This window comes from Electrophorus electricus, chromosome 7, assembly GCF_013358815.1.
Source record: "Electrophorus electricus isolate fEleEle1 chromosome 7, fEleEle1.pri, whole genome shotgun sequence".
Taxonomy (NCBI): domain Eukaryota; kingdom Metazoa; phylum Chordata; class Actinopteri; order Gymnotiformes; family Gymnotidae; genus Electrophorus; species Electrophorus electricus.
Window position 1 is genome coordinate 28,100,201 of NC_049541.1, and position 25,184 is coordinate 28,125,384.

Here is a 25,184-nt window from a genome sequence, read left to right on the forward strand (position 1 = left end):
ATCCACGATGTCCCGGGACAGGCGGAATGGCACCGTCTCCGGCGTGGGCAAGATTCTCCCCTGCTCGAAAGCTACGCCTGTCAAAGAAAAGCCATGCCCGTCAAAGGAATCGCAGAAGCTCAAATCTGGGCCTGCAGAAATAAAGTCTCACATTTTCTCATGTGCACTCACCCAGGTCGATGTGGACCAGCTCTGCGGTCTGCTCATCTATCAGGATATTCTGAATGTGCCGATCGCCCAGTCCAACAATGTAGCCAACTGTGAGACACAGATCAGAGGACTAGTTAGCACTGTGGAAGTGAGATTTCACAGGGAGACGTGAGACCACTTTAACTGCTGGGTCTCTCTCAGACGGGCTTCTGTAAAGAGAGTGAGGCTCTCCTGATGGTATCAGCGAAGTGGGTACCGATGGAGGACGTTGCCACGCTACGTGTGTATGCCAGGCGCTTCTCCATCCACACTGCTGCATCGCGGAACCTCTCCATGCAGAAGTAACGGAACACAGGCCGGAAGTTCTGACACAGCTCACTGAAGACCTGCAGCTTGCCGTCAGAGTCCAGGCTCTGAGCCTCCTGCATGACGACCACACAAGTCACGGCAGATATACAGCACAGTCAAAAATAGCAATTACAGCAGTTATGCTAAAATCACTAGCCATCATTTTCTTTCGGCAGGTCAAGTTGCTCCAGTCTTGGGGCCGGAAACGATTGTGCGCCCCCTTCTGAGTGTCGACCAGGAACTCCCCAATGGGCATGGTACCAGAACACCACTCGAGCACACCACTGCGCTGAGAGAAGGGCACCACCTGGCCAGCACACACAGCCATTTAAGGAACATTCCATCTGCCTTTGGAGATAAAACTGCTAAACCCTTCCTTATATACATTTATCTGGAACATCAAGAATGGTTCTGACTTAAGAAAGAGAACTACTCTCAAGATGTTCTCATTTCATATGTGGGAGGGATTTAAGCAATGGAAACAGGAGGTGGGGCTTTACCTTGTAGCGCCGGATGTAGAGTTTCCTCTTGCGGGTCTCGCCATTGCGCTGCAGAAGGGACGAGCACATGTGGAAGACTTGCTGCATGACTGCATCCTGTCTGAGGTCATCCTGCCCCTGCACACCAAACAGCCATTCAGATCCCACGAAACACCAAGACACAGCCAAATCAGACCCCACCAAACAGCCTGATACAGCCAATCAGATCCCAGTATGACACTAGAACCAAGACCAGGTCTCATGGTCACACCAGCCTTTATAATGAAATTAAACTCACGTAGTACATCACTGCTGTTAGGAATAGTAAACATTTAAGCAGACATGAGATATAAATCTATAGCATCTGTAATATGTCATATTATAGTTCACACTCAACACCACTCCTCTGCCCCCTCACACTGTGTTGCGCAACCCCTCCCCCTCACCTTGACCAACTGTCTCCTGCTCCTGCCATCTGAGCCCATGCAGTCGATGATCTTGGGCAGGTTCACACCTCCCGCCAGGTGAAAGTTCGGACTGAAACACCTGACGGTGACCACATCCTCATAAGTCCCTGATGGATCCACCTGTATTATTGGATGTGGATTGGATTATTGGAGTTTCTCGTACATCATTACTGAGGATGCCACAGGAACACACACTCATCCTTTACCCTGATCTCCATGGTGGGGATAGTGACGGCTTCTATGTCCTTGATTTGCATGATGGGCTGATCTGCAGGAATGGGTATTGCTTCTGTGTGCACACACGCACAGACACACCAGAGATCGTATTGTTTTGTCACATTTACGCATCAACCACAATTCAGAGTGGTTGGTCAAGGCCAAGATAATTCCCTCAACAAATAAGTTAATTACTAATCTGTTCAGACAGAAGCTGGCCGATCAGAACAGCAGGAGGTATTGTAAGTAAGCTGAGATTCAGTAGAGGGGTCTCACTCTTCTCTGTTTTGTAACGACTGGCATCCATGTAGGCCAGCGTAATGTAGGCACTGCACAGGGTCTCCATGCCCCAGATCAGGGCCGCCTTATCCTGACCAACCCTGCTGATGATGGTCCGAGCTACAGCAGCTCTCTCCTGCAAAGCAGATGTTCACCAGACAGCATGCAACACGAATACAAGACAAGCCTATAGCAAACCACAATGACCATATTCCAGATTACAAACAATATTCACCAATTGTATTCTGGTTCTTTACGATGAGCAGATGTGAAATAGGATACTGACAAAGAGGGACAATTATGCAAAACTCCCGAAAAATCCAGAATCCAGAAATGGTGAGAGAGACAGAAAATATTTCACTTTGACGTAAACTAGCAGACAAAGACCAGAACGAAACAACTATCTAGAATCTTTAGACCAAGGTTAACGTGAAGGGTGGTGCGTCAGGTGTACCAGGTCCAGAGGAGACGGCTGCCGTGAACTGCTTTTGGACAGCCGGCTGCGAGAGAAGTTCTCGTCCTTGTTGGCGTTGACCAGAGCAAAGATGATGAAGAGAGTGTGATGAGGATGATCCATGGATGACCGACAGATGAGCTAATCAAACAGCCCCAACAGGGTAGTTTTAGAAATCCATCATCCGTGCATTACATGCGTGTGTGTATGCATGTACATACATACGTGTGTGCACGCGCGCGCGTGTGTGTGTGTGTGTGTGTGTGTGTGTGTGTGTGTGTTAGTGAAGGCTTGTCCAGTACCTCGGTGAGGACACTTTGAAAACCCACGTCTTCCTCCCTGACTGGACTGGACACTCTGGTGCCCATCCGCGCTGCCAGCTGGTACATGAGTGGCAAGAACTTGTAAGAGGGGATCTTCCTCACACCTCTCTAATGAGGGCACACACACACACACACACACTAAATAAAATAAAAGGCTTAAGAGCCTTTTTAAATGAATCCTGAATTAAGCCAGCAGTGTAAAAACCACCCCACGGTCAGGTCAGCAGCCCCAGGGTCCGAGGTTCAGCCCTCCCCGTCACTTCACCTGCACCAAGGCGTTGACATCCGCATCGTCCGCATTCTCCAGCCAGAGCGAGGTGAGCCGGAACACCCAGGAATCATGCTGCTGGCCCAGCTCCAGGCAGCGAGCATAGTTCTCCACGGCCTTCAGGAGGAACCGTCTGCGGTCAGTCTGCAGGGTGGCCAGGGCTCGCTGGTCCAGCTCTAGCTCTCGCTGAACCTTCACCGTGTACCTGCACACAGGGTCAACACAAAGTCCTGGCCTGAACTAGCCCTAAAACAGCAGAAAGTCCTGGCCTGCAGTTTATGGAACTGAACATTTAGCACTGATTCCTAGATCATCCCTGGTGTTAGCCCTGGTGCAAGAGAAGGGAACTGCTCTGACTGAAGTGAGAGTAAAAACAGGGCAAACTCTCAGACACGCTCCGAGAGCCTCTTGCAGCGTTTGACCTGTTGCTGTGGACTCTCTTCTCCTTCATGAGCTCCACCTCCTCCTTGGCTTTGTCCAGCAACGCCCGCTTGTTCTCAAACTCCGAGGAGCTCATGTAGTTCTCGATGCTCTGGTACTGCGCGTCAGAGAAACGGGCAAGTGACAGGAAGGCCTGTGTCTTCTGCCCCTGCAGTTTGGGCTCTGAGACCCCAGCTTGGCCCACAAGCACCTCCACCGCCTAGCAGCAAACAACAACCTTTACCTCTCTTCTTCTCCATCGCCATGACAACATGATAAACAGATGGACCACTAATTAAACATTAATCAAGAACATCAGAAAAGTTGATTTTAGCACATTTTTATAATTTATAATAGATTTCACATACAAGTGCTGATAGAAATATTTAAGTGCCATAAAACAGCACCTTAACCTAGTCTATTTAGTGAACATCTTAATAAAAAGTAGGCTAATAATGGTCAAAGTTCATCGTTATGTAGATGTTTAAGCAGTCACGGTGACCTCTGCATTACCTTCTCCAAGCAGGTCTCCAGGATGACTGCAGGACTTTCTCTGCAGGTCTCGTCTAGCCAGCAACCACATAGCCGGAGACACTCAGCATACACTGGTACCACTACAGGATTCAGGTCTACCTGTGCTCTCACACACATGCAAACACAACACAACACAGATTAAGATTAATCCTGGATTAATTTTGTGCTAAAGATGACTGTCCATGCTTTTAGGGCCCAGATCAAGGCATTAATCTTTGTAGACTGTGGGGCTGTGTGTATCCCACTCACCAACTCCTCCAGACGCTGGATCATGTGTTTGAGGAGCCCCAGGGCCAGTGTGGGCTCCTTCTTCTCCCAGAACACCTGCGCCTCCTCCAGCTGCCAGGCCCAGTGGACAGCAGTGCCCGAGTCTGCTGGGCCTTGCTGTCTCACCTGGAACACTGCCCTCTCAGCCAGCTGTAGGACGGACAGACGGACCGACACACACGCGCATGCTTCACGCTTGCGTAAACCCAGCACCCTTCATCCCTCACAGCTATCTGTGCTCAATGACCGAGGGGTCAGGGGTCCCCCAACACTGGAACTGCGTCAGGCGTACAGACAGAAAGAGCCAGACAGAGAGAGCAGGAACTGATACCTGGGCGTTTCCAGCTGAGCGTGCCAACCTGCAGAGTTCCATCAGGTGGGAGGTGTAGGCAGAGTTAAGGCGGAGCCTCCTGTCTGGGTTGGTCTCAGACATCAGGAGTGTTTCCTGCACTGAGGATCGCAGAGCCAAGACTGGCTCAACCAGGCTGAAGTCACTGTCCTTCAAGAGGTCCAGTTGGTGATTCCACTTCCTGTAGACCTCCTCCAGGACAGAGTCTGTCACAGGCCTATACAGGACACAGAGAGAACAACTAAAGTCTGACTGATTCAGTTTTATGATGCATTTATGTGGTGCCTTTCAAAAGGTCGAAGGTCATTTCACTAGGCGTCTGCTCACCCTGAGAAAAGCTGTTTCACACTCTGGAGTTCCTCAACCATCTGAAGATTGCGGAGTGTGGGATAGAGGGATGACAACACCTCCAGACTACCACGACACAGCTCTTCAACACAGCTCTGTCTGAGACCCCGCACACAGATGCACAGGCACACAAACTAACTTCAAACAGTGGACAAAATATTTCTGCTTTTATTACAGTGCTTGAGTTTTAGCATGTGGATAAATGTTTGTATTTTTCTGTGTTTGCGTGCGTGTGGTGTCTGTGTCTACCTGGCGTAGGTGAGTGTGTGCTCCAACACACAGAAGTCCTTATCCCTCAGAGCCTGCAGGGCAGTGAAGGTGCACTCATTAAAGCCTGGACTCAGTTTCTCACCCCTACAGAAACAAAGGAAATCCACTCAAACAGCAGCTAAACCACACAAGACAGACCCCACCCCCAAACACCTCCCCCTCCCACCTAGGGGCCAGGTCCGTGTCCCACCGCGTGCTCCTCCACGCTGCCTGAAAGCACAGCTCACGGAGTTCAGGTGTCCACTCAGCACCCTGTCGCTCCAGGCCCTGCAGGTAGACGTTCAGGACCCCACACAGACCCAGGTTCTGCAGCCCCTGGGCCAGACAGAACACAGTCATTTAGCAGACGCTCTTATCCAGAGCCACTTACAAAAGTGCTGTGTCATTTACCCATAGAATACATCCTAGTACAGTAGGTTACAGTCCAATATACCAATGATCTAGAATACTGTAGAAATACAGGGATCACTGCTGATGCCTAGAAGTACAAAATACATACGGTCTCTCAAACAACGATAAGTGTAATAACCTATAAGTGCTAGTTTGTTAGATATCAGTGTAATAAACAATACCCTAAAATAAGTACTAATTTAGTCAGTTAGTCAGTTAATATGGGAGCAGGATCAATGGTCATTTAAATATTCCACGAATAGATGGGACTTCAGTCTGTTTGAAGACTGCAAGGGACTCTGCTCTCCGGACAGCTAGTGGACACGGTCAGCACCACCCCAGCTGAGCTGCCCTTTAGGGTCTCATCATACCTGCACTATTCCAACCTGCCGGGTGACCTCTGGGAGGGTGGAGTGAAGGTCGTATGAGGACATCGCTTTCTCCCACAAAGCCTCATGCTCATATGTCCTGATCCTGAGATGCCCAAATAAAATAAAAATACTAAATTTTTTTAGGTTATACTAAATGGTCAAGATGATTATTGTTGGACTATTGGTTAAATCTTCAGATGAGAAACTAAAATGTAGACCAACAAACAGGCCAGTTAGACACTGGACTGACTGATCAGTTTGGCCAGGTAAAGGTCTCACCTGGTTAGAGGATCGAACAGTTTGCCTCCTCCACATCCATATAAGCTGTCGGGTTCTCCTATGCTCCTGTACGCTTCCATGAGGATCTCCTGCAAAATTCACACAGCTGCAGGACCTGTACATGGGACACTGGGGCTGCATGCACATGCTCCTGATGTCATGTGTTGTCATGGCACCTGCAGGGTGATGCCTGAGTCTTCAACACTCTTCTCGCACACACTGCTCATGGATAGGTTCTGACTGCCGTCCTCAAACGTGATCCGTCGTGATGTTCTGGACTGTGCCCTGAAACACCGTGCAGAGTCAACACACACACACACACACACACACACACACACACACACACACACACACACAGCGCGTCCTCACTCTGCGTGGTGTCTCGGGGCCGTACCTGCGCGTCGCCTCCCTCGCCGTGCTCATGTTGTCCACGTAGATCTCGCAGTAGAGCAGGGCGGTGAAGTGGCCCGAGCAGACCTGCGCAGCTCGGGCCACATCCAGATAGGTCAGCTCCAGCCAGAAGTTGGACTCACACACGGTTCCACACTCAGAACTGCCACAGAGCACAGTTCAGTCAGAAAGAGTCAGAGAGAGGAACAGAGACTCAGGGAGAGAACAGAGAGACTCGAATAGGGGGTGGAAAGAGAACACACCTGCTGGGGCTCAGGGGGCGGGGCTGTGCCCGCAGGTAGTCGATGACGGCCAGCATGGTGCGCAGAGACCATTTATCCGGCTGGTTCAGGGTGCCCACATCCGCCTCTCCTACGGAGAAAGTCTTTAGTGTTCAGAGCAAGGATTTCATAACCCTAAACTCTAGAGGAAAATTAACTGGATTACTGTGAAGTAACAGAGGGAAACATGCACTTTAAAGTCCAGCTATCTGTCCTGACTGGGTTTCCTGAGTGGGTAAATGATAAATTATTTCTGCCCAATACATGCTGGTCACCAAGACCCCTTGTCAGACACATCTAGTATGGACGAAAGAGAAAACAGAAATGTCTCCAACACAGGGTTTAGACTGACATGACAAATAACCAGAATACCAGTCACATAAAAAAGGGATTATTCTCCACATGCTGGTATTTCCTGGGCTTGGCTATTCGTCCCCCCCTCCCCCTCTGAAGGAAGTGTACCCAAGGCGGCGGTAGTGGGCGTGGCAGGACGGGCGCAGTAACCGCGGAGGAATCTCTGGACGTGAGTGGAGAGTAGCTTCCTCCAGGCCCCGCCGCTGTCCCGCAGGAGAACGTCATGGAAGAAGAGCGGGAGAATCGTCTGGCAGAAGTCCGTCTTCACCTGCACAGACGGCCTGGTGAGGAGAGGATCTCCACACACGCACCCAAGTCTCTGGTGAGAAGAGCATCTCCACACAACCAGGAGCTTTCTGGATCCACCATGTTCACAGTATGTAACACTAATGGGCCTACAGACCCCTGAGCTGTTTATGCATGGCAGAATATTCCTCCTCATGCACACGCATGCACACACACCCAACACCCAACTCCCCCCCCCACCCCACCCCACCAGGCTGATACCTCACACAGGGGACCAGTTGTTAGCAGGGCTTCACTCTGGACGGCACCACTCTGCAGCAGAGCCCTGCACAGATTGTGCAGCCAGTCTCTCTGCTCACCAGCTTGCACTGACCACAGATCAGCACTGTCCAACTGCTCCAGGCTCCCAGCCGTGGCCTTCACCCTCGCTGACTGATCCTGGACACCCAAAGGGCAGGCACAGTTTATAATGTGAAGCCTCAATACCACTGACTGAAGTTTAGACTAGGTGTGAACACACACACTGCTTGTGTACACACTCTCACCATGGGTGAACACACACTAGCCTTTCTCTTGGTAGTGCGAAACGTGCTGAGATACAGTAGCATTGGGTCCTGACGAAGCTTGTGCTTCTCCCAGAACTCCAGGCCTGACTGAATGGCCAGAACGTCCTTCAGACACACAGCAGCCGCTTGGCGCACAGTGATACTGGAACGCACGCACACACAAACACACACACCCCTCAGGGAAACCGTACATGCGATTTAAGAGACTCAGATCATCTCCAGCAGGACATTTTGGGCTGAGAAAGCTACTGAGCTCACTAACGGAGACACTGTCCTGGTTAAAGAGGGGTGTTCACCAACCTAGTGAACTGCTGTCTGACTGAACCTTATCAGGAGCCCCTCACTGAATAAATAATTTCAAAGCCCTACAGTGGAACAGCCATTACAGAGACAGACCAGTATGTCTGGATTTGAAGAGTGACAGAGACTGGGAGTGTTTTGGATTGAGGTAAAAGGAACACCCCCATTACCCATTAAAGGAACACCCCTGTTACCTGTGGTGTGTCAGTGCATTGTTCATGCAGCTGAGGATGATGAAGACCCACTGACTAGGAGCGTCTGGATACAGAGCAGCTGCTTGGCTGTAGATCTGGTCTTTCCCATGATGCAGTGCGATAGTAGACAGATCCAATGGCCCGAGTTCTCCCAAACAGCTCCCAACGGCCTCTGTGACAAAGGCACACGTGTCTGAGCCCACGGAATAAACGGCACACGCACACACACGTGTCCGAGCCCCTGGATGCCCTGGTAGCAGAGGAGGTGCTCACCCTGGATGTCCCTCCCACCGGGGTGATTGGCTGCTAGTTTACATAGTTGCAGGAGGTTCACGACCATCCAGACCAGAACACTGCCGGACGGGTCGGCTGCACAAACATAGAAACCCTTCAGAACAGGTGTGTGTACACACACCTTCAGTAGAGCTCTACACACACACACCCCTTCAGCACTGGTCTATATACACACACACACACATACCTTCCGTTAGTAAAATGCTTTTCCTTTCTACATATTTCAAAATGTATTTACATACTTCTCAATGCCTATAACAGTGGGATTAACAGTCTGACCATGGCATTCTTTGAGCAGCTGCTTGGTCTGCTCTTTGTGAGCACACAGCTGACCCTTTAAATCCTTCAGACCCTCCAGTCGAGTGAGCGGTAATGAGTCACATGACTTTACCGACAGGAAATGCTCAATCTCCTATAAAGAGACGGGAAAACAGGACACAGTCAAAACAACCTCTGAAACAACTATGGCTTCTTACTAATAAAGCAAGTGTTTTTTGTTTTTAACATTATGTGTAGTTTTGATTTCACAGTCAGTCTCCCCCGTACCAACGCTGAATGAATGTACCTGCTTGAGCGTGAAGACTCTGGAACAGTACTTAAGAGCACGCTGAGCGGTACGGAGCTCACTGAAGGCGGGCTGGTCGGGGAACGGCTCCAGGAAGGGCACGGATCTCCGCAGGTATGGAGTGTCTGGGTTGTCTACGACCAGGAACTTGAGCAGCCTCAGGGCCTGTGAGAGAGGAGAGAGTACTTCTATCCTGCTCTCACACGAAGCCTGCTCCAGTTAGTCTAAAAGGAGTAACACGTTCTGTACCAATACAGAGGCAAAGAACAGGAACTTATTTTATTCAGAATATTTAAGTAAGTTACAATCTAATAACCGTTTGCATGGCAACCACATAATACATTACTCAACAATATGAATGCAGTATCTGAAACCACGGTGTTTCTCACCTGCTGAGATATGGCAGACTGCTCACTGACCTGAGCAGTAAGAGTACCAACAATGACCTGCAAGTGGCTCTCTAGAGCGTCATCACAGAAGCGCACTGCCGTCTGGCAGACGGTGGTCAGCAGGTCACAGCAAAGAGCAAGACTGCGTACGGAGACCTCGTCCTGCAGCAGCGACCTGGGATGATAACGGCCAGGTTCACCAAAACCTTCCAGACTTTTCTACGCAAATCCCACAGACTGAGCTCAGTTTTACAGACCACAGACCTCAGCAAGCTGGTCTGGCATCACTTTAAATCTATGATGGGGTCAAAGGTGACTCTAGCAGCTCAGAAAAATAAGACAAACATTACCTACAGAATAATCACTTTTATTCAATATGGTTAATTCTTCTAACACTCAGGAACACAAGGTTTTTAATCTATCTATCTACCTCTTACAGGACTGGAAACAATAAGCTATGTGTTCTGTGTCTGTACCTCAACCACGCCTGCCTGTACCTCAACCATGCCCACCTGCCCGCCTGTACAACAGCGTATGTAGAACAATTTTCCATGTTGGTATATATTTACTGCTTTTGTTACTTAGAAAATAAACAAATATTTCAAAAGTTCCTGAGGTCCAAAACAAGTCATGTATTCTTGTGTTGTTTGCCAGTGTGTGTACCTGCTGTTGATGTGATGTATGAGGGTGTAGATAACGTCACGGAGAACAAAGGCCCAGGCACCGCCCAGTCCATCTTTAACCTCTGGGAGGAGGAGCTTCACAAACAGCTGGTACATCATGAGGATGCGATGTCTCTCGTACGCGTTGGTGGTGTCTCCCTCCCGCTGACTCAGGCAGAACAGGATCTTCTGTATGGACATCTAGAGTGGACGATCACATATGAGGGGCAGCACAGCTACACGCACCTGAGGGGCAGTAGAGCTACACACGCGAGCACAGTGCTCTGCAGTGCTTTGCTGGTGCTGGAGCAGTGAGGTCCTGCAGTCTTACTGGAGTCTTGGAGAGGATGGAGACCAGAGACCTCTGGCTGGTGCTGTGACACCTGCTGAGGTAGACCAGGGTGGCCTTGATCACATGTGACGTGAAGAAGGGGGGGTTAGGGGCCGGGTCCAGCTCCCTACCAGCACAAAAACGACAGCACACTGCTGAGCACAGCGGGGTCAGACTTGATCGCACGACCAGGTCAAACTCCCAGAGTGTGATGGGATTACCCAGTAAAGCTGGGCAGGTCTGCTGCCTCAGCATGGCCAGAAGCCCCGCCTTCATACAGGGTCATCAGCAGCTCCACCACGATGTCTGCCAGGTTGCCACAGATCAGACTGTCGATTTGCTGGAAAACCAAAAGAGGTTTTAGCAGGTCTGATCCAAGTGTCACTGCAGGTTTCTCTCCTGGAACAGAACTAGTAAAACCATAAAACCGCCCTTTGTCTCAGCTCAATTCTTGGCTGCTGATGGTTAGAAAGGAATTTAATTTTAAAAAATTGTTTTCCTGGGTGTAAATGTGAGGGACACGTGAGTGTGGACCTGTTTGCCCAGACAGGTGTCTTCCTTTAGCAGGTCGTACACGTGATGGGCCTGCTCCCTGCGGTCTGCAGCATGGTCGTCCTGAGGTAGGGCAAAGTGTGGCAGTATGTGCACCATGATCCTCGGGAAGCAGTCTGCCAGCAGCCGTCTCCAGTCCCGGCCCAGGTGTGTGCCGATGGACTTCACCTCCTCAAAGTCGTTGAGGAAGACCAAGTGTGGGATCAGCACACGATACGAAGACCTGATCCAGAGAAGAAAACCGTGACGAGGCTCTGAAGCAAGCACAAGGCCCCTGGCTATGTTTAATAAACTAACCACAAGCTACAGCATTTCAAGCAACAGCGTCAGGAAGCGGAGAAGGTTTTTAACCGAGCGCGGACGCCGTCGCCCTGTGCAAGTTCTGCACCTGTAGAAGTCCTCCAGACCGCTGCAGCCCAGCAGGGAGTGAGGGAAGGCCTGGAGTGTGTAGCCGGGGTCCGTCTGCTTCTGGGCCAGCCACTCTGCCACTAGGTAGTACAGGTGAGAGTGTACGAACAGCTGAGGGGTCCTGTAGCCCAATGCACAGGACACGGCGGCCAGGACCTGCAGAGACAGAGTCAGGCTTCTTGTGCTGAGAACCCCCGAGGTAACCCCGCCACGTCTCCTCCCTGGCGTGAACGGTCCTACGCACCTTCTTCAAGAGGGGCTCCTCGATGGCATTCTCTTTGTGGGACTGGATGAGGGCAAACAGGGCCTGCTTCTCACACACGGGGCTGCAGCACATCACCACGGACAAGCTCTTCAGCAGCGTGGCACGCCGGTTAGACGTCTCGTCAGGCAGGTCCTCTGGGGCCATGCCCCTCTGCATGCCGCAGGGTTGACAGGTCAAGACTTTCACACTCGCCCTTCTTCGGACAGCAGAGCCTGAGGAGAACCTGTCTCACCTGGGTGGACATCCCCTCCTGAGCTTTCAGGTAGATGTTCTCAAACGCCATCTGCTGGTGTTTTAACGGGAGAAGCTGCTTCTTTTCTCCACCCTTAACAGGCTTTTCCAAGAACAATCTGCAGAATTGAAACACACACAGTTTTACAGCTTCTGAAGAGAACACACACCACTTTATTCTCCATTACCCATCATTCCTCTCTCCTGTTCCGTGCAGCTGTGCGAGTGGAGAACATTAATCGTTCTCTGACTTCTCCACAGGGAAGTCTAGCTCCCTCTCTCTGATTCGTTCCCAGCATGACCCAGTAAAACACCACCTTTCCACAGTCCTGACTGCCAGCATGCGGACGTAGTGGTGAGGATCGGCCAGAAGTGAGGGCAGCACCACACAGACAGGAAGCTCCTCCTCCATCAGCGACAGGACTGCCCACTTACAGCAAGGGTCTGCCTATAAACACACACGTGCGCGCACACCCATACACACACATGGAAGCAAACTGGTAAAACAAGGACAATCATTTGAACTGCTGCTGTACTCTGTCTGGAATGAGGGCTTTCTCTCAATGTGCCCCTCACCTCCAGTAAAGCACGTAAGCAGTGCCCCAGGGCAGATCTTACCGCCGAGGAACATCGGCCACTTTTACCCAAGATGCTGTGGAAACAAAACAGCACAGATCACTAAGAAAGCACCCAGAATGGTTGATCACCTGCGGAACTCAATGTTACTTGTTACTTAAAAACACTCAGTACTGCTGAGTGTCACATACCAGAAACCTGAGACCACTTTGAGAAGCATGCCCTTCACATTGTCCATCTCCTCGCTCCCCTCAGGGGGGCGCTGTTGTCGGCCCAGGGAGTGTATACAGGGTAGGAGGGCCATCAAGATGGAGGCACACACCTCCTGGTCCTGGCGATACAGAGAACACGCGTCCCTGTGGAAGACAGGCAAGACTTTATCCATCAGCCCATGGCCTGCTGTACCGTAACCCTAAACCTGTTTATAGGCTCTGAAATTAACATGGCAACACTGGGTTTGTTGTTCTTTAACATATGGGAGTAGAGAACAGAAACTCTGACCCTAGTTCAACAGAAACACTACACTTAATTTTTTTAAAATTCCTTAAAGGAGCCTCAAAAAAATACTTCTATGCAAAAACTGATTCAAATAACATTTTGTAACCATGAATTATTTATATGTAACCTCCACCTGAAACCTTACAACTCAGCAAAACAGAAGCTCAAGCAGCCAATCAAAGTGAGGATGGTAAGAGTCACCTTATATGACCTCACATGACCTTAACACACATTGTGAATTTGGCAGTGCACAAATATTCCTGAATGTGTGAGTATCTGCTCAGATGTGGAGTCTGTGCTGCGCTTACGCCAGAGGCCTGAGGAGGACACAGTACTCTTCTGCCGTGAGACACGCCTCCTCTGCAGGAAGCTCCTTCAGCAGGATGAGGTACTGCACACGAGCAGAGATCAGACAAAATCACACTTCTCTAAAAGAAGCACCACAGTGGTACAAACATACAGCTTTGTTCTGCTCTCTGATTTCTCAAACAGCATCACACGGTATGAGACACACACACCCACACACACCATGTGGAGGTGCAGGGGCTTGGTGCCATCCAGCAGGTCCAGCAGCTTCAGGACGCGGCGGCGCACATCCAACACTCTGAAGGCGAGACCTCGGTCCTGATCCACACACACACACAGGGACAGGAAACGCAGCACGGACAGGAAGGCCAGGTCCTGCTCGTCCAGATGGTCCTCAGACAGAGGACTCTGAGCTCCTACACACACACACACACACACACGACAGCATGCTCCCACCAGCTCAGACCAGCCTCGGGAGAGGAGCGACTTTCCTGTTTGTTTCTATGTTTGTTTACTCAGGGCATGCTGGGAATCTTCCGCGTTAGACTTCTGTGTTCCGCTGGAGCTGGGATGGGCTCCGTCTCCATCATCAAACAGATCAACCTCCTCCGGTTGGTTGTCCACGTGGGTCCTGGTGAGCTGTGTGTCCTCCTCAGGCTGGTCCTCACCCACCTCGCCATCCCCCTTACCAGAGCTGCTCAGCTGGGAGGACAGTAGTCAGTACCGCAGTGATACACGTCCACTAATCTCATACAACAGCAGTTAGACTCACCATGACTTTACACATATCTGACAGCTCATTTAGCAGCCTAGCAGGAAATGCTTTCATGAGCAAACCTCGAGACACGGTAGACACGCTGTCCTGCAAGAGACAAAGGCACCACATCAGCAGGACTAATACGTCAACGTGCAAGCAGAAGAGCTGGGTTGGTAATAAAGGAACGGACCTTCTCCTCCAGGCTGACGTGCTGTGAACAGTGCAGCATCACAGATTTGAGCAGGGAGAGGACGTGGGTCTCTAACAGCCTGGTCCTGCACGAGGACACGTAGTCACTGAAGTCCTGCGCCAAAGCCTGCCAGCAACACAGCGAGCGTTCAGCTCCACAACGCTCTGACAGGAGACCATCCAGTAGTCAGGTGACATCACAGCCTGTGTGGCGTCTTACCTTCGCTTTCTGAAAGAGAGGATTCTGGCAGGCGTCTTCCTCCGTGAGGAGTCTGACGGTGACGAAGGCTCCCAGGACCCCGGTTAGCAGTGTCAAGCCGCGTAGCATGTGTGTAGGGCTGACGCTCTGTGTGAACCAGAACAGATCAGAACCACCACAAATCAGACCCAGCGCCCCACTGTGGGAGTCACCTCCACACCGGCACACACCAGCTCAGACTATGTCCCACATACAGGCTGGACTGCACAGACACTCAACCCAGCCTGCACACACCGAGTGACTATTCTAATTACTGCACATTCACTTCTGCTGAATTCTTCCTCAGAGAAATAACATTCCCCTCCACTCACGCCAGGAGGGGAGTTGAGGAGGTGGCTGGCCACATCCTGGAGACCCTGTTCCAGGCGCCTCCTCAGGGGGCCGATGACCGTGAGCTGGGGCTTCTCCCAGCATGCGTCGCTCCTGTCTTCCGCAGCAGATGATCCGGAGACCGTGTCATCGAAGCTGAACTGCAGATACAAGGCCTGGACTTCTGTCAGGACACCGCTGGGGTCCAGGACAGGCTGATCAGCGCAGTGGAAGCTGAAGGAAGAAGCAGACACATCTAGTCAGTGTTCAGCACAGGAAGTCCGGTCTTGGTTAGCTAACTGTCAAGCCGTACCTCATCACATAATGTGCGCAAGATCATCTTATAGCATCTTAAACTTAAACACTCAAACATTTAATTGTGTTCCCATAAGGTCCAGTAGTACACCTGCACTATCGAGAGCATCCTCACGGGGAACATCACAGTCTGGTTTGGGAATAGCACCAAGCAGGACAGACAAGCACTCCAAAGGGTAGTGCATTCAGCAGAGCGCATCACTCACACGGAACTTCCTGACCTGCAAACCATCTACTACAAGCGGTGCCAGACCAAGGCCAGGAGGATTGTGAAGGACCCCACCCATCCCAACAATAGACTCTTCTCTCTGACAGAGAGGCTGAAGAGGAGCTTCTTCCCACAGGCCATTCGGGCCCTGAATCAGGGAACCTGATAAACTGTGGGGACCACCACCACCACCATGTAACATAACTCTGTGTGTGTGTGTGTGTATATAAAATATATATATATATATATATATATATATATATATATATATATATATATATATATATATATATATATTATATATATATATATATATATTCAATTACCTTGTAACACAACAACTGTAGATATGTTATTATACGAAATGGATCTGTACATTCTGTAGATTGTGTACATATAAACAACCATATACATTGTGTATATAATCATAATATACATATATTGTACATACATTGTTAATATATTTTGTACATACATAGAATATATATATTTCTCTTTGCATCTATATATGTGAAATATATAGAATATCTATATTTCTCTATGCACCCCTGTTTTCTTTTCCTCAGTTTGGACAGAGCACTCTCCACCATTTCACTGCGAGTTATACTGTGTATGACTATGTATGTGACGAATAAACCAAACTTGAACTTGAACTAGTTAATGAAAGCAAATTAACATATTTGTGAGTTGAATCACACTGAACACCAAAGTCTATATGAAGAACCTGACGTTGTTGTAGTGAACACACACTCACGGCTGCAGCTGGACCGAGCCTTTCAGGTACAGCAATCCACTCACAGAGTCCTTCAGCATCAACGCCACGAGAATTCTCGGAACGAGATTCAGAGGAAAATCACTTAAAAGAAGAAGAAGAAAAAAAAAAAAAGAGGGTTATAAGAGTGTCATTAATGCAGCTTCAAAACAAGCCCTGACACTCGTGTTCACACAGGAGAACATGGGTCCAGACGCAGCAGGTCTGGGGCGGGCGGGGCATTTCTGAGATGACCACATCAGCACGAGCATCAACATTGAGGCTAATGACTAGCATACACAACCTTGCGATATTCAGAATTCTGACAATAACAAAATACAAAATGTCCAGATAAAACAACTCAAATGAATAAGACAAACAAACAATAATAAAGCAGACAGGGTGTGGGTGAAGTGAGCAGACCTGGAGATGACGGGGTGATGTCTGGTGCTGTCATCCATGTCATCACTCTGTTCCTTGGTTAGGAACCAGTCAATGATGCCCTCCCTCAGGCCGGCGGGCCCGTCAGCCTCCCCCAGCACAGAGGGCGAGGAGGAGCACGGCTCCCTGCTGTAGACGGCTTGGGGGAGGGAGCTCCTGCACATGGCCTGGGCCAGGCAGAGGGCAGAAGCACTATGGCAAGCAAGAGAGGACACCAGTGAACTCGGGCACATCCAACACACAACAACAGTGTACCTGCCTGGATGACCTCCAAAACCTCCACATGCACACGGTTTGTAATTTACCAAAGAACTCACATGGATGGTTTACAGACAGCACCAGAGAAGAGCTTCCAGAACTCTCTATCCATGGGGACCAGGGAGCCCTGCACCATGGTGGCGAGCAGCTCCAGGCACAGAGCCTCGGTCTGGGCTGAGCTGACACCCCGCAGAGCCAGCACCCACACCCGTCCCCACAGCCGGCCCAGCTCCACCAACCCAGCCTGGGACTTTCCTGAGCAAGCAACCTGACATAGCGCCACCTGTCTCAGGCAGCGCAATACATAGGGGCCCCTCTCGCCATGGCAACGCTGTTCACCCAGGAGCTGGTACAGTAGCGAGAGCAGAGGGGGTAGCTCGTGGGCAGCAAGCATGTCAGGGTACTTGGAGATCAGGGCAGCTGTGACCTGTAGCCTGCAGACACACAACACGCCTGTGATGGACAGATCTCAGAGCAGGGGCTCCAGAATACAGCTAAACCTGAAGACTGAAGACACAGTCATTCCAGAGCCATGTGCTGTTCTACGTGGAATCACATTACCATGGGATCATGTCAAAGTCACTGAGTTGGGGCTGTAGGCGGTCCCTGAGCACGTCCCAGCCGAGCTCCACCCTCCGTCTCTTGCGACCTTGCGGGCTGCCTGAATGTGTATCTTGAACCTCCACCCGTAGGTCCTGACAGAACAGCTGGACATGTCCACGTGTACACGCACGCAGAGGAAAAAGGCACTGCTTAATCCCCATGGAAACCAGAGATGACGGGGACTAAAGCTGAATGGAGTGAGAGTGGCACTCACCTGGTGGCAGACGTCTGCCGTCAGCATGATGAGGTTCTCTCTGGCAGCGATGTGGCGCGAACCAGTGGCGTATTTACCTCGGCTGCTGATGTGGGAGATCTCAGCCACCAGCTCATCGTACAGGCTGTAGAGGTGACTGTGCCATTTCCCCCAGTCTTCTGCCAGGGCCCCTGCACCAACAGCCACACTGCTGAACACACCACTGAACACTCACTGCTGAACACACGTCACCCAAACCCATCCCAGTAACATTCAGTAGTCTCATCACGACCTGTCTCTGGTGTGTCTGGTGTCCTGGCTAACAGGTCTAAATGTTCAGTAGTTTCATCACCTGTCTCTGGTGTCCTGGCTCCTTTTGGATGATGCACACAGACCTGCAGGTTGAAGAACTCCACCATCTCCTGTTTGAGGGTGGAGTTGGGCCTCATCTGACTCCACACATATAGGATGGAGGGGAGCAGTTCTTCCCCCAGTCGACACACTCGTCTACGGGAGTTGGTGGCCACAGAGCGCAGGAACACGTTCAGGGCAGAGATGAGGTGCTGCACCACAGCCAGCTGCTTCTCCACCCTACGGCAAAGCCACACAGTCCTGGTCAAGCGATGGGTCTTACACATCCAACCTCCACCTGGGGCTTCGCCCTTCAGAGTTCTGCGCCAATCCTAAAGTGACACACTTTCAAAACTATTTTTTAATCAAGAGCTTTTGAAGAGTTGAGAAAGGTGTTCAATTAGGACAAAAAGATGGTGGTTTTCTAGTAGTGGTGTTGGTGATGCCCCAGAACAGTGCTGTATACTTACACACATGCTGCTTTTACCTGGTGTTACTTAGAGCTCTGCAGAAAAAAGTGAAGAGTGTGTGAGACAGGCCGTCAGTCTGGCGACAACATCCCTGAACCACGGCGTGAATAATCCGGCTGAGAAGGACACGGTTGATAGACCTAGAGGCCTTGTTAAAGAGGCCACAGTACACATCCAACAGACCTAGACAAACAGCATAATCAGGACACAAAGCTCACGAGAGAGGCTGTGGTAAACATGCGCTAAAGGAAGTTCATTCGCTTGGAAAAATAACCTGTAGTTGCATAAATTTGTAAATCAATACAATGTTTTAGAAATCTAATCCCTTAGGCAACATTTCACTCTAGCAGCACCTTTTCAATACACATCTTGCAGGCATAGAAGAGTACTCACTCTCCCACTGCTGACTGGTGATCTCACTCCAGTACTTGTGGACAGAGAGGACATCTTTCAGCAGGGTGCTACTACAGTCCTCGCCGTAGGCAGCGCAGGTGAAGGAGCTTCTCAGGACATCCTCCACGTGGGACAGAAGATCAGCACACTTCAGCTTCGGGCCACCTGCATCACAGCACACCGCAGACATGCTCTCAAAAGCCCTCTCAATGTACACATCATGGACTTTATATTTGTTCATTTGTTGTTTTGGGGGTTTTTGTGTTTTTTTTGGGGGGGGGGGGGTAAAGCAACGGTCTGAACAGACATGTGTCTGTGAGGATTCTCCTCCAACCTCTGAGTGAGCATCTGAACATGTCTCACGTTTATTGGCACATCTGATGAAGTATTTGACCAGGCTGCTGAGATCCTGCGCTTTCTTCTGCCGGCTGGTGTGCGTGGATGCCGACACGTTGGCTCTACCTGCCTGCAGGAGTTCGGTCTCCTTCTGAAGGTACTTCCTCAAGAACCTGCAGTGAGACCATTACCGATACAGCAACAGATCTTCAATATTATCAATAACACCTGTCCATACAGTGGCATTACTACTGACCTGAACACGGCATCCCACGTGAGCTGGCGGGGAGCCCTGCACGAGGAGGCGCGGTCAAGCTCCCTCGCGGTCTCAGGGTCTCTAATTAGCCTCTTGAGGCGCTCGACCTCCTTCTGAGATACAGCAGCAAACAATCGCTTATTCTTCTCGAACGTTTTGAGGCATTGTTGCAAAGTGCTATTTTTATAACAACACTCTGTTTTAAATGATAAAGTTATATTGTGGCTTCAAAACTGAACTACCACATATCAGTTATCATACTATTTAGTACAAACGCAGGAGCCAAAACTGCACACCTTCCTTTCTGTTGCCCGCTCGTGCTCAATCCCGCGGCAGCAGATTAGCAGCTCATTCAGCGCGAGACTCATGTTCCCTCAGGGGCTTCGGTCCATTCGGCCAAATGAATTTAAATTAGTGAGAATGTGAGTTTTTAGCAGCTTGCCGCATGACTAAGAAGCCGCTCGGTCTGAAACGCTGTAAAGTTTGTACTCACGAAAATGCCCAGTTAGCTCCTTAGCTAATTAGCGACCCATAACGTTATTAAACCACCGGAATAAACCGCTCAGCGGAGCTGCCGAGGAGGCCGCGCATCTAAAGAAACGCCAACACACTCCCCGAAGGAGGTTTTGATTGTTGTGTAACGTTACACACTTTATTCATTTTCCGTTTCTGTCACCAACTTGAAGACCTCACTCCCGCACGCGCCTCGTCGTCTTCTTCGTGACGTCAGAGTGTCGCCACCTAGCGGCCGGCTCGTGCCCTTTCGGTTCACCCCTATCAGACACCATCAAAACATGCAGCACCGTTCGCTAAAGTCCTGCTGTATATATTACGAGCATTATTTTAATACCAACAAATAAAATTCAACAAATACCATTCGCTATATCGCCTGTCCTACACGCGCATAGGCTCCACCTCCAGCAGTCCGCGAGAAACATGGCTGCCGCGAGGAGACACAAACGCGTGGCAGCCTCGCAGCCGGGGTTTCTGCGTTTAAAACCAGATCTCGACCACAGTGCCTCACGGATTGGACACAAAAAACGCGTAAACAAAAATAAGAAAAAGAACTGGAACAAGTATAGTGATATTCAAGACGTCGAGGAGTTTTTAGAAGACGTGAGACTCCAGGAAAGAGCCACAGGGTGAGTAGCTCACGCTAGCGCTAGCTAGGAGCGCTAAGATAATGCCGTCTCTCTCTCTCTCTCTCTCTCTCTCTCTCTCTCTCTCTCTCTCTCTCAGACAGGACACGAGTATGTTTATTGTTCTTAAATAGTGCTAAAGGGCGATAATGTTGCGAATAATGCTGCTTTTTTGGACTATGATAGTCAAATGTTAACTTGTATAAATCGTGGCATGTGCGTTAAAGGTTTGTCACGTGGTTTTAAGACGCCTGTGTGAGTTTTAGTCTGGTCAGTAATCATTAACACAAACCAAACTGAATTGTAGTCTGTTATTGTCTGCCCTTCTCCCAATCCAGAGGTCTTCTGTCTGACAAGTCTGATGACGGCCTCTTCTTTGTGGACGTTGGTGAGCAGAAGGTTCGTCCAGACCCAGGTGAGTTAAACATCTGAACTCCCCTGAGGCGCCCCGTTTCATTTTATGATGTTTTAATTTAATCTCGACGGGCCGCTGTCTCTAGGTGCCGTTGAGAAGAAAGGTAAAGGGTTGAAGCCGCTACGGATAGATTTGATCCTCCAGCCAGACTCCCAAGTCCCACCACCTAAGGAGTGAGTCATGCTGCTAAGATCTCTGTATTTATTTATGTTTTTATTTTTTGTTTGTGTGTGCTTTTCTTTGTTTACTGTCAGTTGCTTCATCTTTAACAATGCCCCATGACGATCTCATCCTTGCGCTCCCAGCATTCCTTTGGGAATGTGAAGACAACTAATAGGGACCTGAGGGGCTGTTACGTGAACAGCCTTTCAGGATCTGAGGGCTTTTCCAATTGCTATTTTCTGTTTCCTTGTGCGTTTGCTACCTCAAATGTGTGTACGTACGCCTCAGATGTGTGTGTTAATGTGGCATCGCCTCAACCACTGGGCATAACTCGTCTTGGAGGGCTAGAGTTTGGTGGTTCCCTCCTCTAACACACCTACTAAACCTGGTAATGAACTGAGATGTTGAATTAGGTCTGTTTGTGCACTGGCTCAGTCTGTGTCTGATGGTCATGAAAGTTGTAGTGTGATTATCCAGCTCTTAGATATTTAATCCTGTGTATATGTGGTTTATGATGTTGAAGTAAGTTTGTTAGGAGAAGCTACCAGATATGAACCACATGTGTTGTACAGATTATCCTCTAATCTCCTGCTCTGTGTGTGGTACAGATTATCCTCTAATCTCCTGATCTGTGTATGGTACAGATTATCCTCTAATCTCCTGATTCATGTATGGTACAGATTATCCTCTAATCTCCTGCTCTGCTCGCCTGCCTGTCCAGTATCTTGGCCTACCAGCAGCCCAATGCCAGGAAGCTGCGCCTTATGGCCCAGAAGGCAGAGAAGCTGGCTGCCATGGGCGTGTTGCCACGGCGAGAGAGGCTTCTCCAGCGCCGCAGGATTCCTGGCAGCGAGAAGCCCGTCGCCAACAACGACCCTGCCAGGGCATTCTATGACCTGTGGCGTCCTGACCGTGAGTAGGACAGCACTCTGTACGTCCTCCACAAATGCGCACAGGAAAATACAGGAAATAAGAACCTTTTTGTGGTCAGGTCCCAGTTTTGAAGAGGAAACGTGTTTATGGGCCCTGTAAACTACCATGGCTAATGGATATGAAGACTTAACCAAAAACTACTAGAAACTTCCAGAGTAGTTTTTTTGGTCACATGTTCTGAGTGTGTCAGGCAGGTGATTGATTCGTAGTACTCAGTCCAATTTACATACACAGCTTTAAGATCATAAAGCTCATAGGATATGTTTCCTGTTAAACATCTGGGTGTCATGTCCAGTGGTCTCATTCCCACACGTCCCTGGATTTGGGCTTCTCTACGTAAGCGTGCATGTATGGACCTGCACATGGGGGAAGTGTTGAACCGTTGGGGGCTGGTCTGAGTCTCCACTAGCATTTTAACTCAGGCAGTGCTATGAACCGCACTGGTGTTATTTAGAGTGTTGAACTCTGGTTTTTGTTGTGTTTATGATTGTTGTGTATCAGCTAATCTCTCAGTCCTCCAGACATCTGAATGGTGACTGAAGTTCCTCTGTGTGTTACAGGACCGGACACAGCAGACCCATACTACCTCGAACAGACCAAGAGGAGGCTGGTTAAGGTGAGCGTGGGTAGCAGAGGTGCCTCTCCCGTGGGGACTGGGGGTCAAGCCTCAAATACAAGCCTTGTGTGTTGGTCTGGTGAATGTGGGATGGGCTCTGTGGTCTGGTCTATCGCATCACGCAGAAGGGTGTGACGTCTTTTCTGACCCCCCCCCCCGCTGGCAGAGACCAGAGAAGCTGAACGTAAAGCCATCCCTGCTCCCCGCGGTTGAAGTCGCAGCTCCCGGAGCCTCGTACAACCCAGACTTCACTTCTCACCAGGTAAACACTCCTGTCCCCTCTGCTGTGAAAGTAAAACAATACACACGTGTGTGCACGAGCCCTCATCTTTGTGTGTGTGTGTGTGTGTGTGTGTGTGTGTGTGTGTGTGTGTGTGTGTGTGTGTGTGTGTGTGTTGCATGCATTCCCCAGGCTTTGCTGCTGGAGGCCCATGAGACTGAGGTTGCGAAGTTGAAGGCTGAAGAGAAACTCGCCCGCCAGCTGGCCGTGAGGAAGGAGGACCTCGCTACTGAGGTACAGCCTGCCCTGTGAGGTCGTTAACCCTGGGCTTGTTCATGAGGATCTGCTGTCCTGGCACTTTTGCTGATCTTCAAACCATCTTCCGCCATGTGTGTGTGGCTTGCTGGATCTGCACAGACACCTGTGTATGCTGAACATGTTGTATGTTTGTGCAGGAGAGTGTGTTCAGAGAGCAAGTGGAAGGCCTGATTGAGGAAGAGGAGGAGAAGCTAGAAGCAGAGGAAGATGATGAAGGCACCGCCGTCGGGCCAACCGCCCAGACGGAGAAAAAAACAGAGAAGCAGAGGAAGAGGGAGAAAGCAGACAGAGTGAAGGTAAAGGGGTCACACGCCTTCTCCACCTGCCTGACCAGAGGGGTGGTGCTATGGGAGCCTGGGAGGCGGGGCTATGCCACCTGCTTGACCTCACCTTGCTGTTTGCTTTTCTGGGACAGGAGCTGCAGAAGAAAGCAGAGCGGAAGGCGATTGACAGCCGGCAGCAGCTGTTCCAGCTGCGCACGATTAGTGCAGAGCTGCGGAGGCGGGAACAGCAGACCAGCGTGAGGCGGACTCGACGCAAAGACCAGCAAGAGCGGGAGAAAGTACAGCCTCGCCGGCTAGGAAAGCTGAGGTCCGCCTCGCCCCGCCCCCCTCGCCTGCACCAAGTGTCCCCACGGCTGCTTATGAGAGCTGTGTTCATGTTCTCTCCAGGTTCCAGGCCCCTGATCTGGACGTGCAGCTGAGCGATGAACTCTCGGGCTCCCTCCGCACCCTCAAGGTCTGCCTGAGTGTACACACACAGACACACAGACACAGACACACACACCTGTACTGAACTGTGGTTCTTTGTTCTGCAGCCAGAGGGCAGTATCCTCAAAGATCGCTTTAAGAGCTTACAGAAGAGGAATCTGATTGAGCCCAGAGAGAGAGCCAAGTAAGAATCTCCATGTCTTATCCCAGTACACACACATTCATCTCCACAGGCTCTCTGGGACTTCTAGAGGGCAATTTATATGTTCTTGTTGAGTCCTTGACACAGTTGAGATTATTCTAATCTGGCACACAAGGCCGAGACTAAATCTCAAAATGTTTGTTCTCTTTTTATTCTTACAGGTTTAAGAGGAAGTTCAAGGTGAAATATGTGGAGAAGAGAGAGTTCAGAGAGATCCAGTGACTTCACCTCTATTACACGGGCACGGGATCAGAGGTCAACACCAGTGCTGCTGCCTGGTCTAAGATATAATCCCCTAGTCTCCAGGACTTCTCACTGAATTTGTGTTCCTTCAGTGAAACCTTGTGGGTTATGTAATCCGGCTAAAAAGCCTGGACTACGTTTTCAGATCCGTCAAAGTCCTGGGTTGAAGAGCTAAATGCTAACGCACCTCGTGTAAAGACTAGGTTTTTGGTGGGTTTCAGTAGGAGCTGCAGGAATACTGCGGCTCTCCCACAGGATCAAGATGGCTACCACAATACAGACGGCAACGAAACCTTAACTGTATGTGCTGAATGTTTGGGTTTGGCATTTTGTGGTGATGATTCTGTGAATGGAACATATTTGAATAAAAAGTCATGTGTTTTGTATGAACAGAAGGAGTGGGGGGGGGATTGCACTGGCACATGTTGGACACCAAAAAAATCAACAATCTCTAAAAATAATAACCCGCAGAGTCCAAACCTGTTCTTTAGATGGCAGTGAACCTCTGAATACAACA

The 25,184-nt window shown here is 50.0% G+C and overlaps 2 protein-coding genes across 4 annotated transcripts in view; one reads left to right on the forward strand and one right to left on the reverse strand.

Annotated features, from left to right (window-relative positions):
* Positions 1-20,466, reverse strand: part of atm (ATM serine/threonine kinase) — a 31,243-nt gene extending 10,777 nt beyond the window's left edge. Inside the window, exons 1-59 of one of the 3 annotated variants that reach the window (XM_035528355.1) lie at positions 20,006-20,466; positions 19,710-19,822; positions 19,481-19,626; positions 19,118-19,282; positions 18,742-18,907; positions 18,256-18,494; positions 17,925-18,094; positions 17,669-17,814; positions 17,167-17,541; positions 16,832-17,041; positions 16,412-16,513; positions 15,137-15,368; positions 14,787-14,912; positions 14,568-14,693; positions 14,393-14,482; positions 14,136-14,322; positions 13,843-14,036; positions 13,623-13,705; positions 13,008-13,172; positions 12,817-12,892; positions 12,558-12,688; positions 12,242-12,359; positions 11,989-12,159; positions 11,725-11,900; positions 11,319-11,559; positions 11,006-11,124; positions 10,785-10,911; positions 10,455-10,654; positions 9,792-9,966; positions 9,403-9,567; positions 9,117-9,249; positions 8,817-8,912; positions 8,544-8,715; positions 8,029-8,191; positions 7,745-7,921; positions 7,346-7,505; positions 6,866-6,974; positions 6,607-6,765; positions 6,389-6,497; positions 6,213-6,301; positions 5,934-6,036; positions 5,339-5,487; positions 5,152-5,256; positions 4,882-5,001; positions 4,537-4,771; positions 4,188-4,355; positions 3,918-4,037; positions 3,407-3,624; positions 2,982-3,189; positions 2,696-2,824; positions 2,394-2,534; positions 1,937-2,075; positions 1,651-1,733; positions 1,424-1,564; positions 999-1,115; positions 656-805; positions 407-572; positions 172-258; positions 1-77 (exon numbers count right to left, since the gene is read on the reverse strand). The exon at positions 1-77 is cut by the window's left edge and continues 38 nt beyond it. In XM_035528355.1, the coding sequence (XP_035384248.1) occupies positions 1-77; positions 172-258; positions 407-572; positions 656-805; positions 999-1,115; positions 1,424-1,564; positions 1,651-1,733; positions 1,937-2,075; positions 2,394-2,534; positions 2,696-2,824; positions 2,982-3,189; positions 3,407-3,624; positions 3,918-4,037; positions 4,188-4,355; positions 4,537-4,771; positions 4,882-5,001; positions 5,152-5,256; positions 5,339-5,487; positions 5,934-6,036; positions 6,213-6,301; positions 6,389-6,497; positions 6,607-6,765; positions 6,866-6,974; positions 7,346-7,505; positions 7,745-7,921; positions 8,029-8,191; positions 8,544-8,715; positions 8,817-8,912; positions 9,117-9,249; positions 9,403-9,567; positions 9,792-9,966; positions 10,455-10,654; positions 10,785-10,911; positions 11,006-11,124; positions 11,319-11,559; positions 11,725-11,900; positions 11,989-12,159; positions 12,242-12,359; positions 12,558-12,688; positions 12,817-12,892; positions 13,008-13,172; positions 13,623-13,705; positions 13,843-14,036; positions 14,136-14,322; positions 14,393-14,482; positions 14,568-14,693; positions 14,787-14,912; positions 15,137-15,368; positions 16,412-16,513; positions 16,832-17,041; positions 17,167-17,541; positions 17,669-17,814; positions 17,925-18,094; positions 18,256-18,494; positions 18,742-18,907; positions 19,118-19,282; positions 19,481-19,626; positions 19,710-19,822; positions 20,006-20,077 (8,829 nt within the window). In that variant the 5' untranslated portion in view covers positions 20,078-20,466. Of the gene's footprint in view, positions 78-171; positions 259-406; positions 573-655; positions 806-998; positions 1,116-1,423; positions 1,565-1,650; positions 1,734-1,936; positions 2,076-2,393; positions 2,535-2,695; positions 2,825-2,981; positions 3,190-3,406; positions 3,625-3,917; positions 4,038-4,187; positions 4,356-4,536; positions 4,772-4,881; positions 5,002-5,151; positions 5,257-5,338; positions 5,488-5,933; positions 6,037-6,212; positions 6,302-6,388; positions 6,498-6,606; positions 6,766-6,865; positions 6,975-7,345; positions 7,506-7,744; positions 7,922-8,028; positions 8,192-8,543; positions 8,716-8,816; positions 8,913-9,116; positions 9,250-9,402; positions 9,568-9,791; positions 9,967-10,454; positions 10,655-10,784; positions 10,912-11,005; positions 11,125-11,318; positions 11,560-11,724; positions 11,901-11,988; positions 12,160-12,241; positions 12,360-12,557; positions 12,689-12,816; positions 12,893-13,007; positions 13,173-13,622; positions 13,706-13,842; positions 14,037-14,135; positions 14,323-14,392; positions 14,483-14,567; positions 14,694-14,786; positions 14,913-15,136; positions 15,369-16,411; positions 16,514-16,831; positions 17,042-17,166; positions 17,542-17,668; positions 17,815-17,924; positions 18,095-18,255; positions 18,495-18,740; positions 18,908-19,117; positions 19,283-19,480; positions 19,627-19,709; positions 19,823-20,005 lie in introns of those variants that run through there. The other 2 variants (XM_027021689.2, XM_027021690.2) reach the window with 2 other exon arrangements.
* Positions 20,467-20,630: 164 nt separating this feature from the next.
* Positions 20,631-25,057, forward strand: nop53 (NOP53 ribosome biogenesis factor). Its single transcript, XM_027021691.2, has 12 exons — positions 20,631-20,851; positions 21,187-21,263; positions 21,349-21,436; positions 22,147-22,337; positions 22,919-22,974; positions 23,141-23,236; positions 23,387-23,488; positions 23,650-23,808; positions 23,928-24,103; positions 24,184-24,250; positions 24,330-24,406; positions 24,586-25,057. Exons 1-12 carry the CDS (start codon positions 20,646-20,648, stop codon positions 24,644-24,646), a joined length of 1,356 nt encoding a protein of 451 aa, XP_026877492.2. The 5' UTR covers positions 20,631-20,645; the 3' UTR covers positions 24,647-25,057.
* Positions 25,058-25,184: the final 127 nt, after the last annotated feature.

Excerpts from the sequence above, each read along its gene's own strand:
- nop53 (XM_027021691.2), top strand. The coding sequence starts at position 20,646 with ATGGCTGCCGCGAGGAGACACAAACGCGTGGCAGCCTCGCAGCCGGGG. Across the intron at positions 21,437-22,146 it reads CAAGTCCCACCACCTAAGGA|TATCTTGGCCTACCAGCAGC; the intron begins GTGAGTCATGCT and ends CTGCCTGTCCAG. Across the intron at positions 24,104-24,183 it reads CGCCGGCTAGGAAAGCTGAG|GTTCCAGGCCCCTGATCTGG; the intron begins GTCCGCCTCGCC and ends TGTTCTCTCCAG.